The sequence below is a fragment of the Aquarana catesbeiana genome, linkage group LG05 (assembly GCF_042186555.1).
Source record: "Aquarana catesbeiana isolate 2022-GZ linkage group LG05, ASM4218655v1, whole genome shotgun sequence".
NCBI lineage: Eukaryota > Metazoa > Chordata > Amphibia > Anura > Ranidae > Aquarana > Aquarana catesbeiana.
This window is the reverse complement of record NC_133328.1, coordinates 88,461,406-88,478,540: the sequence shown is the minus strand read 5'-3', so window position 1 is coordinate 88,478,540 and position 17,135 is coordinate 88,461,406. Positions and strand designations below refer to the sequence as shown.

General features: G+C 44.7%; 1 protein-coding gene across 5 annotated transcripts in view; it reads left to right on the top strand.

Moving 5' to 3' along the window:
* The window catches only part of RBM33 (RNA binding motif protein 33), a 264,644-nt gene that overhangs the window by 204,419 nt on the left and 43,090 nt on the right, over window positions 1–17,135 (top strand). For all 5 annotated transcript variants that reach the window (XM_073629949.1, XM_073629950.1, XM_073629948.1 and 2 more), the window contains one exon: window positions 3,784–3,972. In XM_073629949.1, the coding sequence (XP_073486050.1) occupies window positions 3,784–3,972 (189 nt within the window). The remainder of the gene's footprint in view (window positions 1–3,783; window positions 3,973–17,135) is intronic.

Sequence of the window (17,135 nt, the reverse complement as noted above, 5' to 3'; positions counted from 1 at the left end):
GGCGCTTGGTAGTGGAAGCACATGGAACAAACAGCTGGGATTCTGTTGCAGGTACTGAGGAAACTCCAGGTAAGTCTACCAGACTGACTAAAGCAGAATTCTCTGCCACTATGATTTCTCTATTCCAAAGGTGATTGGCACTTATAGAATCAGCGGTAGCTAACAGCCGTAATCGCTCTTCTGCCTCCCCCTGACCGTTTTCATGCGTTTATATCCTGCACTTCCTGACGAAGTTCCATTTGCAGAAGGCAAGGGATGTGCAGACGTTTTAGCAGGGGCCATTGAGGCTTTTTCACCGCCAGCTTCTCACTACATGCTAGCTACTATGGACTCATTTGAGACTGTGCATTCTAGTCTCTGGCTAGAGTGCTCACTTACTCTTCAAGGAAGTTTTAAAGGGGTTGTAAACCCTAAAGATTTTTCACCTTTATGCATAAAGGTGAAAAACCTTCTGGGCTGCAGCACCCCCCCAGACCCCCCTTTTTCTTACCTGACCCCGATCGTTCCAGCGACGTGGACGAGCACAGCAGCTCCAGCCACTGTCTTGGGTCCTCATTGGATAGATTGATAGCAGGAGCCATTGGCTCCATTTTGCTGCTGTCAATCATTGACACCATTGCAGTGCTGTCAATCAAATCCAGTGACACGGGGGGCAGGGGCGAGTCCTGCTGTTTGTGTCAGTGAACGCAGCAGCAGGACTCAGATTGCCCCCATGGAAAGCGGCTCTCCGTGGGGGCACTCGAGAAAAGGAGGAGCCAGGAGCGCCGTGGGGGACCCCAGGAAAGGAGGATCAGGGCCTCTCTGTGCTAAACCTTGCAAAGTGGAGGTAAGTATTACATGTTGTTTAAAAAAATACAAAGCTTTACTATCACTTTTAATGCCTTGGACCCTTTGGAAGTGGAATTTAAAAAGAAAAAGACTGTTCCCACTGGACCCCAGCCATTCTTGCACTAAACAGTCAATCTACTTTTTCTTTTGGTGACATTCCCCACTTTTAGGGATTCATTTGATAAGCATTTGGAGACACTGTTAAAGTCCTCCTTTGCTCTGGAATGTCCTACTGACATTTTCTCCGGCTTAGAACAGAGATCTCCCAGACTTCTTTCACTTCGTTTTAAGAGAGATACACAGGAGTCCTGATTTTTTTTCCTCTGTTGCTTTCTACTACCCTTTCCTACTTGCTACTTCACATAGACAGACCGTTTTCCTACATCTCCTTGCACCTAACAGTTACAAGGGCTGGTCATCGCCTTGCCTTTTAAGGAGAATAGCAAAAACTTTTAAAAAACACTAAATGTGGACCCTCATATGTTGTTTAGGGATGCATATATCATCTTTTATTATCATCCACCGTGGAAATGTCATTTTCCTGCTCCATATTCTGCCTTAAAAGCATGTCAAGCAATTACCATCCACCTTTTGGGTGTTGTCAGGACTGTCATCTATGGCTGCCTGCCACGTATCCCCTCGTGAACTGACCTTATGTTCCTCACAGGGCATTCCCTCTATAGCATTGCTTCCCTCCTCCACTTGGCTGGGGGGTTATTTTCTCTTCTTTTCTACAACTTTGCCTTCAGGGAATTAATCCCTCTTCCCTACCTGAGCCCATTATCCCAAAGATGTTGAGATTCTTGGGCTTTTTACAACATCTGGCCTTTTCACGGATTGCAAGGCCACCACCTGTTTTTCTTTTTACGGTTTTTAAACAGTTTTTGACGGCTGGCCATTTCAGCCTCTGCTGATCCATACATTGGCTACAAGATGCTTCTGCTGTAAACTATTCTGATACGCTCCTGCATGCCTGTTGCCGTTTATTTGGCTGTTTTGTTGCCCACTCCTCGATTTAATACTTGAGATATCTCATGGTCTAAGAATTAATTCCCTGTCCTGCACTGTACGATTACGATAATTTTAATGTACCTGTAAATTCTATATCTTGGAGTACAGGACAAGTCCCTCCCCTCTTTCCTCTGTTGTCTCCAAATTGCTTCAAGACTGAACCCTCAAGGAGTAGGTAGGGTTATATGGGTACACTAGTGGGCGGTTTCCAGGAAAGCTTCTGCCAGTGTCCACACACCTGAAGCTAGTAGCATATAACCCATTGTCTAAGAATCCGTTCCTATGTCCTGTACTGTACTCAAATATATGCAATTTACAGGATTTGAAGGTACAACAAAATTCCTTTCTCTTTCGTTTATTGGACACAGCCTCCTCTATTCTCCGACAAAAAACAGAAAAGAAAGGGCGCACCGGCCTTGTGCATTATCCTTAAAAAAAGTTTATTACAGAAGAACACATAAAAAAAACTTACAAGGGTAGATGGAAATCACACATAAATGGTACTGGTGATGAGTGTACCGATAGCAGTCTCCAGACCTGAGGACAAGGCGTGCAGACAGCTGCTGGCTCTATTCTCCGCCATAGGGATATAGTGCCACCTACAGGAGTAGAACACTCGGCAGAAAAAGAAACTCGGCACTGCCTATGGGCAGTCCTTGCTTATATAAACCCCCTCTTTGCATCCAGTTTTTTCTGCCTAATCTGGTCAGTAGTGACCTAGTTCCCTCTTGTTCGATGGCCTTTTTTCCTTTCCCCTAACCGCACACTCCACTAGGGCGCTTAGTGCCTCTTGGGCCTTCAGTCACCAGGCATCTGTCTCAAATTTGCAAGGGGGCTAACCGGTTGTCCATGCACACCTTCACTAAGTTTTACAAGGTGGATGTCTTGACCTCTGCGGATGCGTGTTTTGGCCACAAAGTTTTGCAGGTGGCTTTTTTGAGGTTTATGATCCCTCTTGGGGGGATTATTTTCTGGTTGAGCTCCTGTGTTCCTGTTGCATTCCCTTTGGCCTGCTTTTGCTTTGTTTTTTCGCCAACCCCTCACTTGTTTGCACTGCTTTGAGACGTCCCTATGTTCGAGAATAGTAGAGACTGTGTCTGTCAATGAACTAAAGCGATAACAGGATTTTTTTTTTATTTTGTTACGCACACTAAAATCCCTTTCTCTGCGTTCATTGACGGGAACAGCACCCACCCATCTGTTGGTTTTTTTTTTCCTCTTGACACTGCTTATGATTAACTGGATTGCCTATGGGGAGACAGGGTTTATATCAGCCAGGACTGCCCATAGGCGGTGCTGAGTTTCTTTTTTTGCCTAGTTTCCTGCTCCTGTAGGTGGCGCTATATACCTGTGGTTGGGATTAGAAGAGGATGTATCTAACAATGAACTCAGAGAAAGGGATTTTACCATGAATAACAAAAAAAATCCTGTTATTTTTCTTGCTTCCCTTCCACATCTGTCTGCCCAAACTCCTGGGATAGGGGGACATTGTCGATAACATTGCAGCTATCATAGCAACATGTAAGTAATATCATTCCCTGACTAGTGTCCCATGCATGTGTACTCAGCACACTGGCCAGGGCACCATATTGTTTACACGTTATGAACAATAATAATAATATTGTGTACACATAGTATCGACAACGTGTAAATTTCCCAGCTGGAGCGCAGGATTGGTGGCAGGTCATCTTTAGGGTCCAGCTTTGCAAATAAGAAAGTCATCCCTGGATCATGATATGCCCTTACAGAAAGTGGTGGTGCAGAAGAGAAGAGGCAGGAAGGCATTCTGAAGAATGCAAGAAATCGTGAACCACATGGAAGGTTAAGTATTTACTTTCAACCCTTTTTTTTTCAGTGCCATTTTTAGACTCTCCAAGATTTGAAGTGTCTCTTTATGAATACTGTGAAAGGACAAACTAACTTTGTGCATTTTCCTGTTGGCAGGTCATTATGCGAGGGAGAGGCAGAGGAGTTGGTGGACAGATGGGCCGCGGACGCTTGATGCCAAATAAACAAAACCTTCGTGTGGAAGAGTGCAATCCGAAGACTTGCGTAGTGTCAGTTGAAGGGCTTTCTTCATCAACCACTAATAGCCAGTTGAAAAACTTGCTGATGTCAGTAGGACCAATTGAGGTAGGTCACCCTTGGGACCTCGTTTGCATCTTCTAGAATTAGAACCTTTAAATACAGTTTCATGGCACATTTAAATAAATATTTTTCACATTTAGGAATTAATCTTGTTTGTTTTTCCAAAAGGAATAATTGGAATATGAAGAATTGCACAAATAGTAAAATTATTTGAAGGGAAGGTTTTTGGAATATAATTATGACATTTGCCTGCTTACTGTTTTATATGATTGAATGTCTTCTATAGATTTGCACATCCTCCTAGTTGCTAGCTGTACGTTGGTGAAAAATATTTGTTTCAAGTTGCCTCCTTATGGTCATTATTAGAATGCAAGTTTGACTAGAATTGGAATAGGTTAGGCGAATTATGTACAACCAAACTGCTCAGGTGGGTCATATAAGCTGAAAGCTCTTCCTAGTAAATTGCTAGTGGGGTCCTTTGAACCCTTTACTGAAACTATATGCATAAACTTTCCATATTATGTTGCCCCACTTCTTATATATTAAAGCTCCTTGTTTTGTGTTACAATCTGTATTCATAAAAATGTTGACACAAATCATAACCAAAGAATATATCCAGATGATTGCTGATTGCAGTAGGATTTTGCTTGTGCATTGTTCTGTGTCTTACTGAATGTGTTGGAAAGAATTTACCTCTCTTCCAAGGTAAAAATACCCATAGAGCGGAGATGGAAGTTAAAGCATTCAATTACCTACAAACATTTTTTAGTTTAATGGTGACATAAACAAGGCAGTTGGGAAAATCCAGCCTGGTAAACCAGTTCTTTCTAAGTATGGGGCTGACAGATATACTATAGATATTTAATAATTTTTCTGTCTAATAAGCTGGCTGATACGAATTTGTTTTTCTATGGACAGTGTTAAATATTTTTCACTTGGTAATCTCAAACTCTGCATATGGCAAAACAGTGTACACGCAGAGCAATTTATGTTTCGTAAAACATAAGCTTATTTCATAATGATTATTAGTCAACTCCTGAGTAGCCTATAATTCTCTAAAATGATGGTGTGCTTCATGTCCTAAAACTAGATCTTTAAAGGAGTGTTGGAATAGAAAAAAAAAAACATACATACTCACCCATATGCTGTATCTCATGCTGCAGTGGTCCCCAGCTGGCTCTAAGCCAGAGAACTGAGCATTCACATGACTACTGATCACTCAGTCTACTCGTAGCAGAGAGCGATGACTGCCAGTCACTGCTCTCTGCTGTGCCCCTTTAGCAGTCACTGAAGCACAAGGCGGGAGAGGGGGCATAAACGGCTGGCTCAGCCTCTCAGTTGTGCACTGAGAAGCTGAGCCAGCTGCCGATTAGACATCTGGGTGGATCCTGAGATTGGCAGGATCCTTCCAGGCCCTGGATCGGCTCTGTGACTAATCTAGGTCACAGATAAGCACAAGTAAGTTCACTTCTGTGAACCACAAGAGAAGCATGACCAAAAAAAGCTTTGGCCATACTTCTCTTTTAATCTAGCTCTTCTGCTGCAGACAAATTTTCATCTGGTTTACCAAAAAACTTCTTTTAATGGATAAGGGTCTACTTACAGGTAAGAGTCCGCTTAATCTGTGCAGTTTTCTGGATCAGTTGTTTTCAGTCACTACCTCCTGGTGGGCCACAAGGCCCTAATTTCCTGGGGCTCACAGAGCCTTATATGGCCAATTTTGTCTGCTAGAAACTGAAGCAGGAAGTTGTTGCTGGGGAAAAAAGAGACTCTGAGGGAGATGCAGTGTGTACTGTCTTCCCCAGCCCTTTTGCCAGCCTATTATCCCACAGATCTTTATCCCTGTACTTATCCTTTCCTGACGTGTTTTTGTTTCTGCCTTTGTCTCTACTGCCTCTGAGGCAGCAGTAGGGGACACTTGGAGAAACCCTGGGAGGAAAGTAGCTGAGCCTCACTTCCTTGCTGCTGCACCCTCTGTCTAGGCTATACCCTTTGTTCTCTGCTGCTAGGGTCACTGTGTACCCTGCATTGATATGGATACTCTGTTACTCCCCTGAAAATCAAGGTAAAAAATGATTTGACTTTAGAACCACATTAATTACAGGGGCAAACCCTTCTCCCACCCCTCAAGCTGTTGAAAATGAACCTTTGCTTTGCACACGTAATGCAAAGCAGCACTCCCACTTTGCACCGACGATCTGTGGTTCACATTTTGGCCCTCTTACAACCAAGACTTGGTCAGAATTTGGTCTTAAGTAATCTTAGGGAACAGCTTTTGTCCTTGTCCCTTTTTGTTCAAATAACCTCTGGAAAGGTTTTCTGTTGTAAAAACCTTTATTCAAGGTATTTGTCAGATTAGACCACCCTTACAGCACCCTTTACTTCTCTGGGATCTTAGAGGAGGTCCAGCCCCCCTAATATATGGACCTGTCCAGGGAGCCCACGATGTTGGCACCTCAGCTGATCTTTGGATCGGCTGCCAGGTGCAGCCGCCATTCCTGGTAAGGGAAACTGGCAGTGAAGCCTTTCTGCTTCACAGCCGGTTCCCTACTGCGCATGAGCGAAAAGTGCTGCGCTTTCTAATTGGCCCGGCAACGGAGGGAGGAGGAGGGGGGGCAAACTTGCAAGAGACCCTCTCCCCTGAAAGGTGCCAAATGTGGCACCAGAGGGGAGGGGGGTGAGGAGGAGACATGTAAGCGGACGTTCCACTTTTGAGTGGAAACTTCGCTTTAATTTGGTTCTCTTTACTGCAGAAACCACCCTTTGAACCCATCAGGGCCTCTTTAGATGACCTCTGTTGCAAAGTTGGCTTTATAGTGGCTATCACATCTATCACACAAGTCTTTGAACTATCGGCTCTCTTGTGCCACAATTTGGAAACTGGAAAGCACTCCATGTCTAATGGTACACTTAGTACTGGAAAGTGCTTCAATGCAAATCCTATTCCTGGCTAGCTCCAATCCTCAGTTATGGCCTTCAAAGCTAGGCTGAGGAAAAGGCAATTTGGATAGCTGACCAGCCGAAGCAGAGGAAAAAATTTCACAACGAAAAGTCGCAAGCAAAATATAGCTATGCTAATTGGCTAAACACAGAGGTGTGCTGGGTAGAGGAGGGGTTATACAGGAGCTAGCTTACAATCTTTGTTTGCCAGTGTCCTAAACTCCGGTAGGTGGCAATATAGCCAAACTGTTTCTGAATTCCTATATCCCTCAATGGATATGAGAGAAAAAAAATTCTACCTTTTTTAGGGCTTGTCTGCCTTCACATATTTACTGGGTTATATTGGGATGCAATTGGATACATAACCAGTGATAGTAGAAATAAATGGTTAGCGATAAATACTATGTCCGGAGACCAATTAAGGTAACATCATACGCAAGGAAGCAGTTTTGGCCCCTAAGTTGTCAACTAACATTGACAAGCATTGCCTTTTGCTTTGTCTGTATTGGCATAGCCCCACCCCTTTGGAAGTCAACTACCTTCAAAGCCCCCAGGTCTTCCACTGGATTCTCTACTTCTGTCTAGGTTGCATTGTGAAAAATCTGGCTCTGTCTATGAGGCCGTGGTAAAGCTGCAGTGGTTCAATATTTCTTAGGTGTTTCCTCCTGTCTTTAAGAACAAAGGTTTTGCAAGTTGTTTTACCAATGAATTACACTTCAGATTTTCAATGCTTCATGATACAGTGCCTTAAAGTATTCATACCCCTTGAAATTTTCCACATTTTGTCATGTTACAACCGAAAACGTAAATGTATTTTATTGGGATTTTAGGTGATAGACCAATACAAAGTGGCACATAATTGTGAAGTGGAAGGAAAATGATAAATGGTTTTCAAAAATTTTTACAAATCTGTGAAAAGTGTAACGTGCATTTGTATTCAGCCCCACTGAGTCAATACTTTGTAGAATCACCTTTCGTTGCAATTAAAGCTGCAAGTCTTCTTGGGTATGTCTCTACCAGCTTTGCACATCTAGAGAGTGACATTTTTGCCCATTCTTCTTTGCAAAATAGCTCAAACTTTGTCAGATTGGATGGAGAGCGTCTGTGAGCAGCAATTTTCAAGTCTTGCCGCAGATTCTCAATTGGATTTAAATCTGGACTTTGGGCCATTCTAACACATGAATATGCTTTGATCTAAACCATTCCATTGTAGCTTTGGCAGTATGTTTAGGTCATTGTCCTGCTGGGAGGTGAACCTCCACCCCAGTCTGAAGTATTTTGCCAACTCTAAGAGGTTTTCTTATAAGATTGCCCTGTATTTGGCTCCATCCAGCTTCCCTGTCCCTGCCAAAGAAAAGCATCCCCACAGCATGATGCTGCCACCACCATGTTTCACGGTGGGGATGGTGTGTTTAAGGTGATGTGCCGTGTTTGTTTTCCACCACACATAGTGTTTTTGCCAGTGAGACCAATTTTGGTCTCATCTGACCAGAGCACCTTCTTCCACACATTTGCTGTGTCTCCCACCTGCCTTCTCGCAAACTGCAAATGGGACTTCTTATGGCTTTCTTTCAACAATGGATTTCTTCTTGCCACTCTTCCATAAAGTCCAGATTTTTGGAGTGCATGACTAATAGTTGTTCTGTGGACAGATTCTCCAAACTGAGCTGTAGATCTCTGCAGCTCCTCCAGAGTTACCATGGGCATCTTGGCTGCTTCTCTGATTAATGCTCTCCTTGCCCGGCCTCTCAGTTTAGGTGGACGGACATGTCTTGGTAGGTTTGCAGTTGTGCCATACTCTTTCCATTTTCGGGTGATGGATTGAAAAGTGCTTCATGAGAAGTTCAGAGCCTGGGATATTTTCTTTATAACCTAACCCTGTTTTAAACTTTCCACAACTTTATCCCCAAGCTGTTTGGTGTGTTCCTTGGCCTTCATGTTGCTGTTTGTTCACTAAGGTCTCTCTAACAAACCTCTGAGGGCTTCACAGAAGAGCTGTATTTATACTAATATTAAATTACACACAGGTGGACTCTGTTTACTAATTAGGTGACCTCTAAAGGCAATTGGTTCCACTAGAGTTTAGTTAGGGGTATCAGTAAAGGGAGCTGAAAACAAATGCACGCCACACTTGTCACATATTTGTTTCTAAAATATTTTGAAAACCATTTATCATTTTCCTTCCACTTCACAATTATACGCCACTTTGTGTTGGTCCATCACATAAAATACATTTACATTTTTGGTTGTAACATGACAAAATGTGGAAAATTTCAAGGGGTATGAATACTTTTTCAAGGCACTGTATCATGAGTTTAATGTATAGGTAGCACTTTAGCACTACCCAGTGGTTACACATATAAAGAAAGTAACACTGTGCATTTACATTAAAGTGGATGTAAACCCACTCTCATAGTGTTAAACTATAAGGATATACATGCCTCCTGCATGTATCCTTACTTGTCAAATGTCTCCCCTCTGTCTGTTATGAGACCTGAAAAACTGCAGATTCTGTGGGTGGATCTGATGTCCAGAGCTTGGTGGGTGGAGTCATGATGTCAGTAGACTCCTCGCCCACCTCTACATTCCCCCTGTCAACATGCATTTTCCCCTCTGTATTTCTTACACTGAACTTCTGCTATGATCACCAACATCCAGTCAAAACCCAGAAAAGTCACCACATGACTTCAGCATTCCCAATCATGCTGAGGTGTGGAGCAGCCAATCCTGGGAGAGCTAGAGAAGAAAGGAGGAGGGGATCTGAAGTACACAGTATGCCTCTCCCAGGCTTGTGCATGAGATATATAAATCGCCTGTCACTCACAGCAAGGGGCAAGAACTGACTCCTATTTCTCTGTGTGTCAGTTTTTATCGCACTGAAAAAAGATAAGAGGACTGCTCAGAGCTGGATTAACCCTTTATGGCAAGACTGGGCACAGATGACATGAAATCCTATACTGTACAAGGTGCAAGCCTCAATGAAATATTTTTTGTTTTGGGGTTTACATCCACTTTAAGTTCTCAAGTTTTTCTCAGGTGACTTGACATATATACCGACTTAATACAGTGGATTACATACTGATTTACCTGCTGAAATGTAACTTTTTTTTAATTTAAGTGTTCTTGAATAGGTCTGATGATTTAAATGCGAGTTGAGTGTTCCAAAAGGACAGCCTGTTATATACATGAATATGGAGTGAATGTTTAAGCTTTTTGTCATTACTGCAAATCGCGTTGCTGAGCTCTGACTTGCCATCTGCCTTTCAAATTGGTAGGATTGAATCCTGAAATCTTTTTTTTTTTTTTTTTTTACCCCATACGTATTTATTTACCGTTAGGAACAAACAAGCACAAATATGGATGGCCATCTAGGTGTTTGATAGATGAAGCAGTGTATGCACTCAGTGTTTTCAACTAGTCTGAATAGACTTGCATTGAAGGGACATAGAAAATAGTCACTGTATCGTACAGTAAAGTATGAAACAGAGCGTTCCTAGGTAATGAGCATGTCTTGCTGTCACAGGTGCAAATGCGAACTTATAGAAAAAAGCGTTTTTTACAATTTTAAATGTTTTTGAAGTAACCTTTTTCCCCTAATCGTCTTTCAGGACAGCCACCTGAGAGCTTGGCTCCTCCCTTCTGTTTGGAAACACCTGCGCCAGCTTGTATAAATTTCCTCCTCCCCTGCTGGCTCCTCAGTTATTTGTGTTTCCTCCAGTGGGGAGACACCATAGGAACCAGCCAGGAGAGCCAGAGGAGGCTCAGGCAAACATGTCCTGAAAGAGGAGTGGGGACTCCTAGGACAGACCAGAGAGGTTGGTGTACAGAGCAGCCTGGTGAGGCAAAGCCCTGTGAGCAGCAGTTACACTAACCTGGTCAGGAAAGTCGTTTTTCTGATTGCCACCCCCGCATCCCTGAGTGCAGGTTGAGGTCGGGGGGGGCGGCCCTTTCAAACGCTGAGTGCAGTGAAGCGGAGCGCAGCTCCTGCAGTCTCATACCCCCAGCAGCATGTGAAAAAACAAACATGCCGGGTATTGGGATTGCACGGCCTGTGGCGGGTGACGTCATATCCGGCCGAAAGGGGGTGGGCACTTCCGGGTTCGCGGCTTCCGGTTCCGGGCCAAGAACGCTGAAAAGGAGCCAGGCATGGGCTGGAGAGGAGCCAGACAAGCTGTAGAGACAGCACAGGCTCCGGATGTGACACGAGGATGGCGGATGCAGAGGACCTAGACCGCACTGCTCCAGCAGAGACCAGCTCCAGCCATGTGAAGGTAAGGGGAACCTAGGGTGGAGCTCCCCTGGCCTGTACCACCACCCCCCCCCCCCCCCCCCCGCCCCCCCCATCAATTTAGGGCTAAGGGAAGGGGGGGAGTAGGTTAAAGGACCCTCATGTGTCAGAGGGTGGTTTCATAGGGCCCCTGGTGAGGCAAGCCCGAATGAAGTGTTGCACTCCTGCAAATGTGCGGGGGAAGGGTACTGTGTATTAATGGTATGGGGTTTTTTTGTCTTATGTCTTTTCAGAAAACAGAAAAAACCAGGGTCTCTCATGTTTCAAAAAAGAGGTGTCCTTCCTGTAAAGTTACCCTTAAAGATACCTGGGAAAAGGCATTATGCAAAGAGTGTATTAGTAAACTAGTACAAGAACACTCTTCAGAGCAGGGTGAGCTAGCGGCGTCAGTTAAGGAATTGTCTAATACCTTCGAATCCTTCAAAACCTTCTTTGAGGGTTTCCAAATGCCACAGCTTTTGACTGCTCCTCTGACAACACCATTACCAAAAACACAGGCAATACCCTCCACGAGTGCAGGCTCTTCAGTAGCCCCTAGGGAGGAGGTGGAGGAGGAGCCGGACAGTGCAACATCTGGCTCCCAAGAGTCTGAGGGGGAAGCCCTGGATGGGGATTCCAGGAAGCCATCCCGATATAAACTCTCTTTAGATGAGGTAGATCATCTATTAGGGGCCATCTATACCACGCTAGGTATACCAACAGAGAAAAAGACATTGTCACTGCATGATCAGATGTATGAGGGCCTGGGGGAACAGGAAAAGAATAATTTTCCTGTTCATGAGGTCCTTATAGAGGCTATTAAGAAGGAATGGCAGGAACCTGAAAGGAAGCCATTTTTTTCTAAGGCCTTAAAAAGGCGATTTCCCTTCTCGGAGGACCCAGCATCAGTATGGAACAAGATTCCAAAACTAGATGCGGCCTTCTCGCAAGTGTCGAGGCACACGGACTTGGCCTTTGAGGACATGGGGGTTTTGTCTGAGCCAATGGATAAAAGGATGGACTCCCTGTTAAAAAAGTCATGGGACTCAACCGTGGGTAGCCTGAAGCCAGCAATGGCGGTCACAGTGGTAGCTAGGAACGTAGAGTTCTGGTTAAACCAATTACAGGCTCACATTGAGGCAGGTACTGCAAAGGAGCAAATCCTAAACTCATTTCCCACACTGCTGCGAGGTCTTGCTTATATCGCAGACGCATCCGCAGAATTGGTGCGAATGGCAGCCAGGTCCTCCGCCCTAGCCAATTCCACTAGAAGAGCATTATGGCTTAAGACATGGCAGGGTGACTGCGCGTCCAAGGCCAAGCTCTGTGGAATTCCTTTTACAGGGGATCTGCTATTCGGACCAGGCTTAGAGAAGGTGCTGGATCGAACGGCAGATAAAAAGAAGGCGTTTCCACTAAAACGTAAGGCAAATTGGAAACAGCCACAACAAAATAAAAGAAGGCAAAGAGGGAATACAAGACCCCGATTTGCAGCTCCCAAAATGGAAACCCAGAGGAAACCTTGGGTTCAGAGAGGGAAAGGCAAAGGGGGGGCGATTTTTCGTCCTCCTGAGCAAACCCAAAAGAAATGACACAATAGTCGCAGTAGGGGGAAGACTGGGGGCCTTCCTTCCGCAATGGGAAGAGATATCTTCCAACAAATTCATTTTGAGAACAATAAAGGAGGGATATCGTTTGGAGTTCTCAAAAGCACCCCCAAACAGATTATACATCACCAAACCCCCAAAAAACAAGGAGAAGGCCAGAGGGTTAATGAGATCCTTAGAGGAGCTCCAGCAACAAAAGGTGATAATCAAGGTACCAAGGGGAGAGAGAGGGCAGGGTTTCTACTCCCACATATTCGGAGTTCAGAAAACTTCAGGAAAGACCAGACCCATCCTCAACCTCAAGCCTCTAAATTTATCCATAACCTACAAAAGGTTCAGAATGGAGTCCATATATTCAGTAAGGGCCCTTCTGCCCCCAAACTGTTATATGGTCTCCCTAGACCTAAAGGACGCATACCTGCACATCCCGATACAGCGGGAGTGTCAAAAATTTCTAAGGTTTGCGATAGAGACGGGAAGAGGAATCAGGCATCTTCAATTTCAGGCTCTACCCTTCGGCCTCTCCTCATCGCCCAGAATTTTTACCAAGATTCTGGCCGAAGCTCTGGCACCATTACGGGTCAAAGGCATATCTGTCATAGCTTATTTGGACGACCTTCTCCTATTTGCAGCGTCGCCCCGGAAGTTACTAGAAAACCTCAGCTACACACAGACGTACTTAGAAAGTCTGGGTTGGCTGGTAAATTTGGAAAAATCCAATTTACAACCCAGTCAGCAAATAGTATACTTGGGGTATGTCAGATTCAGCGCAACAAAGACTGTTTCTGCCCAAAGAAAAGATAGGGAAAATTCAGAAGGAAGTAAGCTTATTACAAGCCAATATACCGTGTGCCATAAGGCAGATAATGTCAACACTGGGACTGTTGACATCTGCGATTCCAGTGGTCCAATGGGCAGGCCTGCATTTTCGGCCACTGCAGGTGTTCCTGTTAAAAATGTGGGATCACAAGCAGGAGTCCTTAGACACCAGGGTTCTTTTATCAGCAAGGGTGAAAGGAACCTTATGGTGGTGGAGGACAATAGAGAACATAAACAAGGGACGGCTGTGGAATCTACCCATTTCCCGAATCCTAACCACAGACGCAAGTGGCGTAGGGTGGGGAGCGCATTTAAGCGCTCAGATAGCGCAAGGGACTTGGGGGAAAAGAAGAGAGGAGGAGATCATCCAACTGGAAGGAATTAAGAGCAGTATGGTATGCACTTCAAGCCTTCCAGTCAGAGTTCAAGGGTCAACATTTACAGGTCAGGTCCGACAATGTGTCAGTGATCGCCTATATAAACAAACAGGGAGGAACAAGGAGCTGAGCCCTGTGGACATTAGCAGAGGAAATCTTGAAGTGGGGAGAAAGAAACCTACTCTCTTTGTCAGCAATCCACTTGAAAGGGGATTTAAACAAAGTGGCAGATTTCCTCAGCAGGAAAAAGGTGAGAGAAGGCGATTGGGCGCTAAACCAGGAGGTATTCGAGCAGATAGGTCACAAGTGGGGAACACCTCAGGTGGACTTGTTTGCCTCAAAGGAAAACAGGAAAGTCAGAGCATTCTTCTCCCTGGAAAGAGAGGACGGAGCGCTCGGGGTAGATGCGCTGGCACAAGCATGGGCATTCAGCAAATGCTATGCCTTTCCCCCACCTATTCTCCTACCAGCGGTAATAAGAAAACTACGTACGGAGAATACAACGCTAATTCTCATAGCGCCCTATTGGCCCAAGAGACCGTGGTTCTCTATGCTCAGAGAACTCGCGGTAGAACCCCCCTGGTTTTTACCGATCCAGGAAGATCTACTCTCCCAGGGCCCAGTACACTGCCCCCAAGTGGAAAGATGGAACTTGGCTGCATGGTGTCTGAGGAGCAGTTGCTAGAAGCGAAAGGGTTCTCAGGCCGTCTAATAGACACAATGCTGAAAAGCAGGAAGATGGAGACAAGGAACATCTACCAAAAAGTATGGAGGTGTTTCAACAGATGGTGTATAGACAAAAAATTCAATACACAAGGCTCAGTGGCAGTCCTGGAGTTCCTACGGGACGGGATAGACAAGGGACTAAGTCTTAGCACGCTTAAAAGTCAAGTGTCAGCACTTTCTGTTTACCTGGAGAAGAGATTAGCATCTGATCCGTGGGTAATCAGACTCTTTAGATCACTGAGCAGACAAAGACCGATACAGGGTACAGTTTTTCCAAAGTGGGATCTGTCATTAGTGCTGCAAACTATGACAGCTCACCCCTTTGAGCCACTGGATGATTGCAACCTGAAGATGCTGACGTTTAAAGCAGTTTTTTTGGTGGCAATTACTACGGCTAAAAGGGTTTGTGAGATGGAGGCCCTATCAATCAGGCCTCCCTTTTTTCAGATTTTTCCAGATCACATAATTTTTAGAATGGATCCGGCATTTCTCCCTAAAGTGGCCTCGAAATTCCACAGAGGCCAGGAGATTGTGTTGCCATCATTTTGCCCAAATCCTTCTAAGGAACAAGAAGTAAAGTTCCATAGTTTAGATGTAAGGAGATGTGTTTTGCATTACTTAGAAGCAACCAAAGATATTAGGAAGACGGACTCCTTATTTATTTTGATTTCTGGAGCAAGGAAAGGGCAAAAGGCCACAAGACGTACCATAGCCAGATGGCTAAAAGAAGCCATTGAACAGGCTTATAGGTTAGGAGGTATGCAGGTCCCAGAGGGTATCAGGGCACACTCCACCAGGGCAATGGCTGCGTCGCAAGCAGAGAGAGCTGGAGCCACGCCGGAACAGATTTGTAAAGCGGCAACTTGGTCCAGCTTTGCCACCTTTGTAAGACACTATAGAGTGGATCTTTGGGCGGCTAAAGATCAGACCTTTGGACGCAAGGTCTTACAAGCCGTGGTCCCGCCCTAGGGGTAAGTGCTCGTTTATCCTCTCAGGTGGCTGTCCTGAAAGACGATTAGGGGAAAAACAAAGTTACTTACTGGTAACGTTCTTTCCCGGAGTCTTTCAGGACAGCCGGGTACCCACCCAATTGTGTATCAAGACATAGAGATTTCCTTACAGGAAATGTGATATAATGAATTGTGTTTATCATATATTCTTGTGTCTCCCCAGCCGACTGGAGGTGCTCTTTAAAGAACTGAGGAGCCAGCAGGGGAGGAGGAAATTTATACAAGCTGGCGCAGGTGTTTCCAAACAGAAGGGAGGAGCCAAGCTCTCAGGTGGCTGTCCTGAAAGACTCCGGGAAAGAACGTTACCAGTAAGTAACTTTTTTTTTAGAGATGTATATAGGCTGCTGTTGTTAAAATGGTAGTTACCTGACTGCATTTTGTCTCATATGCATCTGAAGTCCAAACTTCTAGGTTAGTGACTAGGCCTCAAACACTCAGATTTCTCAGCTTCTCTGGACACTTTTTTCCCTGGCAGGAGAAAAACTGCCTCAAAGATGTGTATTGCACACACGTTTATGGGCATTAATGCATTCTGTTGGGCAGAATATTATATTTATTCTGGCAATTAGAAAGCCTAAACGTGTCTAGTGTTTATACACGTTCCTCTTTTTTTTTTTTTGTGCCCGAAAGCTCCTCTCTTGAACGCGCTAGTGATGGGTTCTTTTTTCTGCCGGTAAACACCTATATGTGCATGCACAGGCAGGAAAAAAATGTTTTTTTAAGCCCAGCGTGCACGGGGCCTTAAAGTGATAGTAAACTCTGCTTTTATCTTGTACCTACAGGTAAGCCAATAATTAGTGATAAGGTTTACCTGCCTGTAGGTACAGTGAATATCTTCTAAATGTGCACCGTTTAGGAGATATTCAGATGTGTAGCAGCTGGTGATGTCACCAGTACATGCGCACTGGGCTCTGAATAAACAGCACATTGAGTGTGCCATCCATTGAGAGTGCTGTGCTACGACCGTGACTTCTGCACGCATGCACCATTGACATGTCATTGTAGCTCGGCCCTTTAATTGGCCGAGAGCCCCCTAACCTGTAAGGAAGACTTGGTGAAGGTGGCATCCCTGTCGATGGTGACAGCGTGCCGCTAGAGGGATCCATTTTATAGGTAAGTAGTCTGTCATAATGTGCTAGTATGTGTCCTGGTCTTGTACATGTGTAAAGTTATAATAGCCTCCTGTACTCATCACGGATCATCGTGCGCAAATACCTCCTTCAGAACAAACCTAACATACCCTCACCTAATGCGATCATAGCCCTATGTGTCCAGGTTCAATAAAGCCACTGAGCACAAAATAGTAGGTGGAAATTATACTCTTTTCACTCCAGGGATTGACAGGCTGCTTATTGAAGAAATAGTAGATCTTTCACTTACTCATGGAGTCAGGGATGAATAAAACACGGTGCACTGATGTATAACCCCAATTTCACAAGTTGGGACACTGTAAAACAGAATG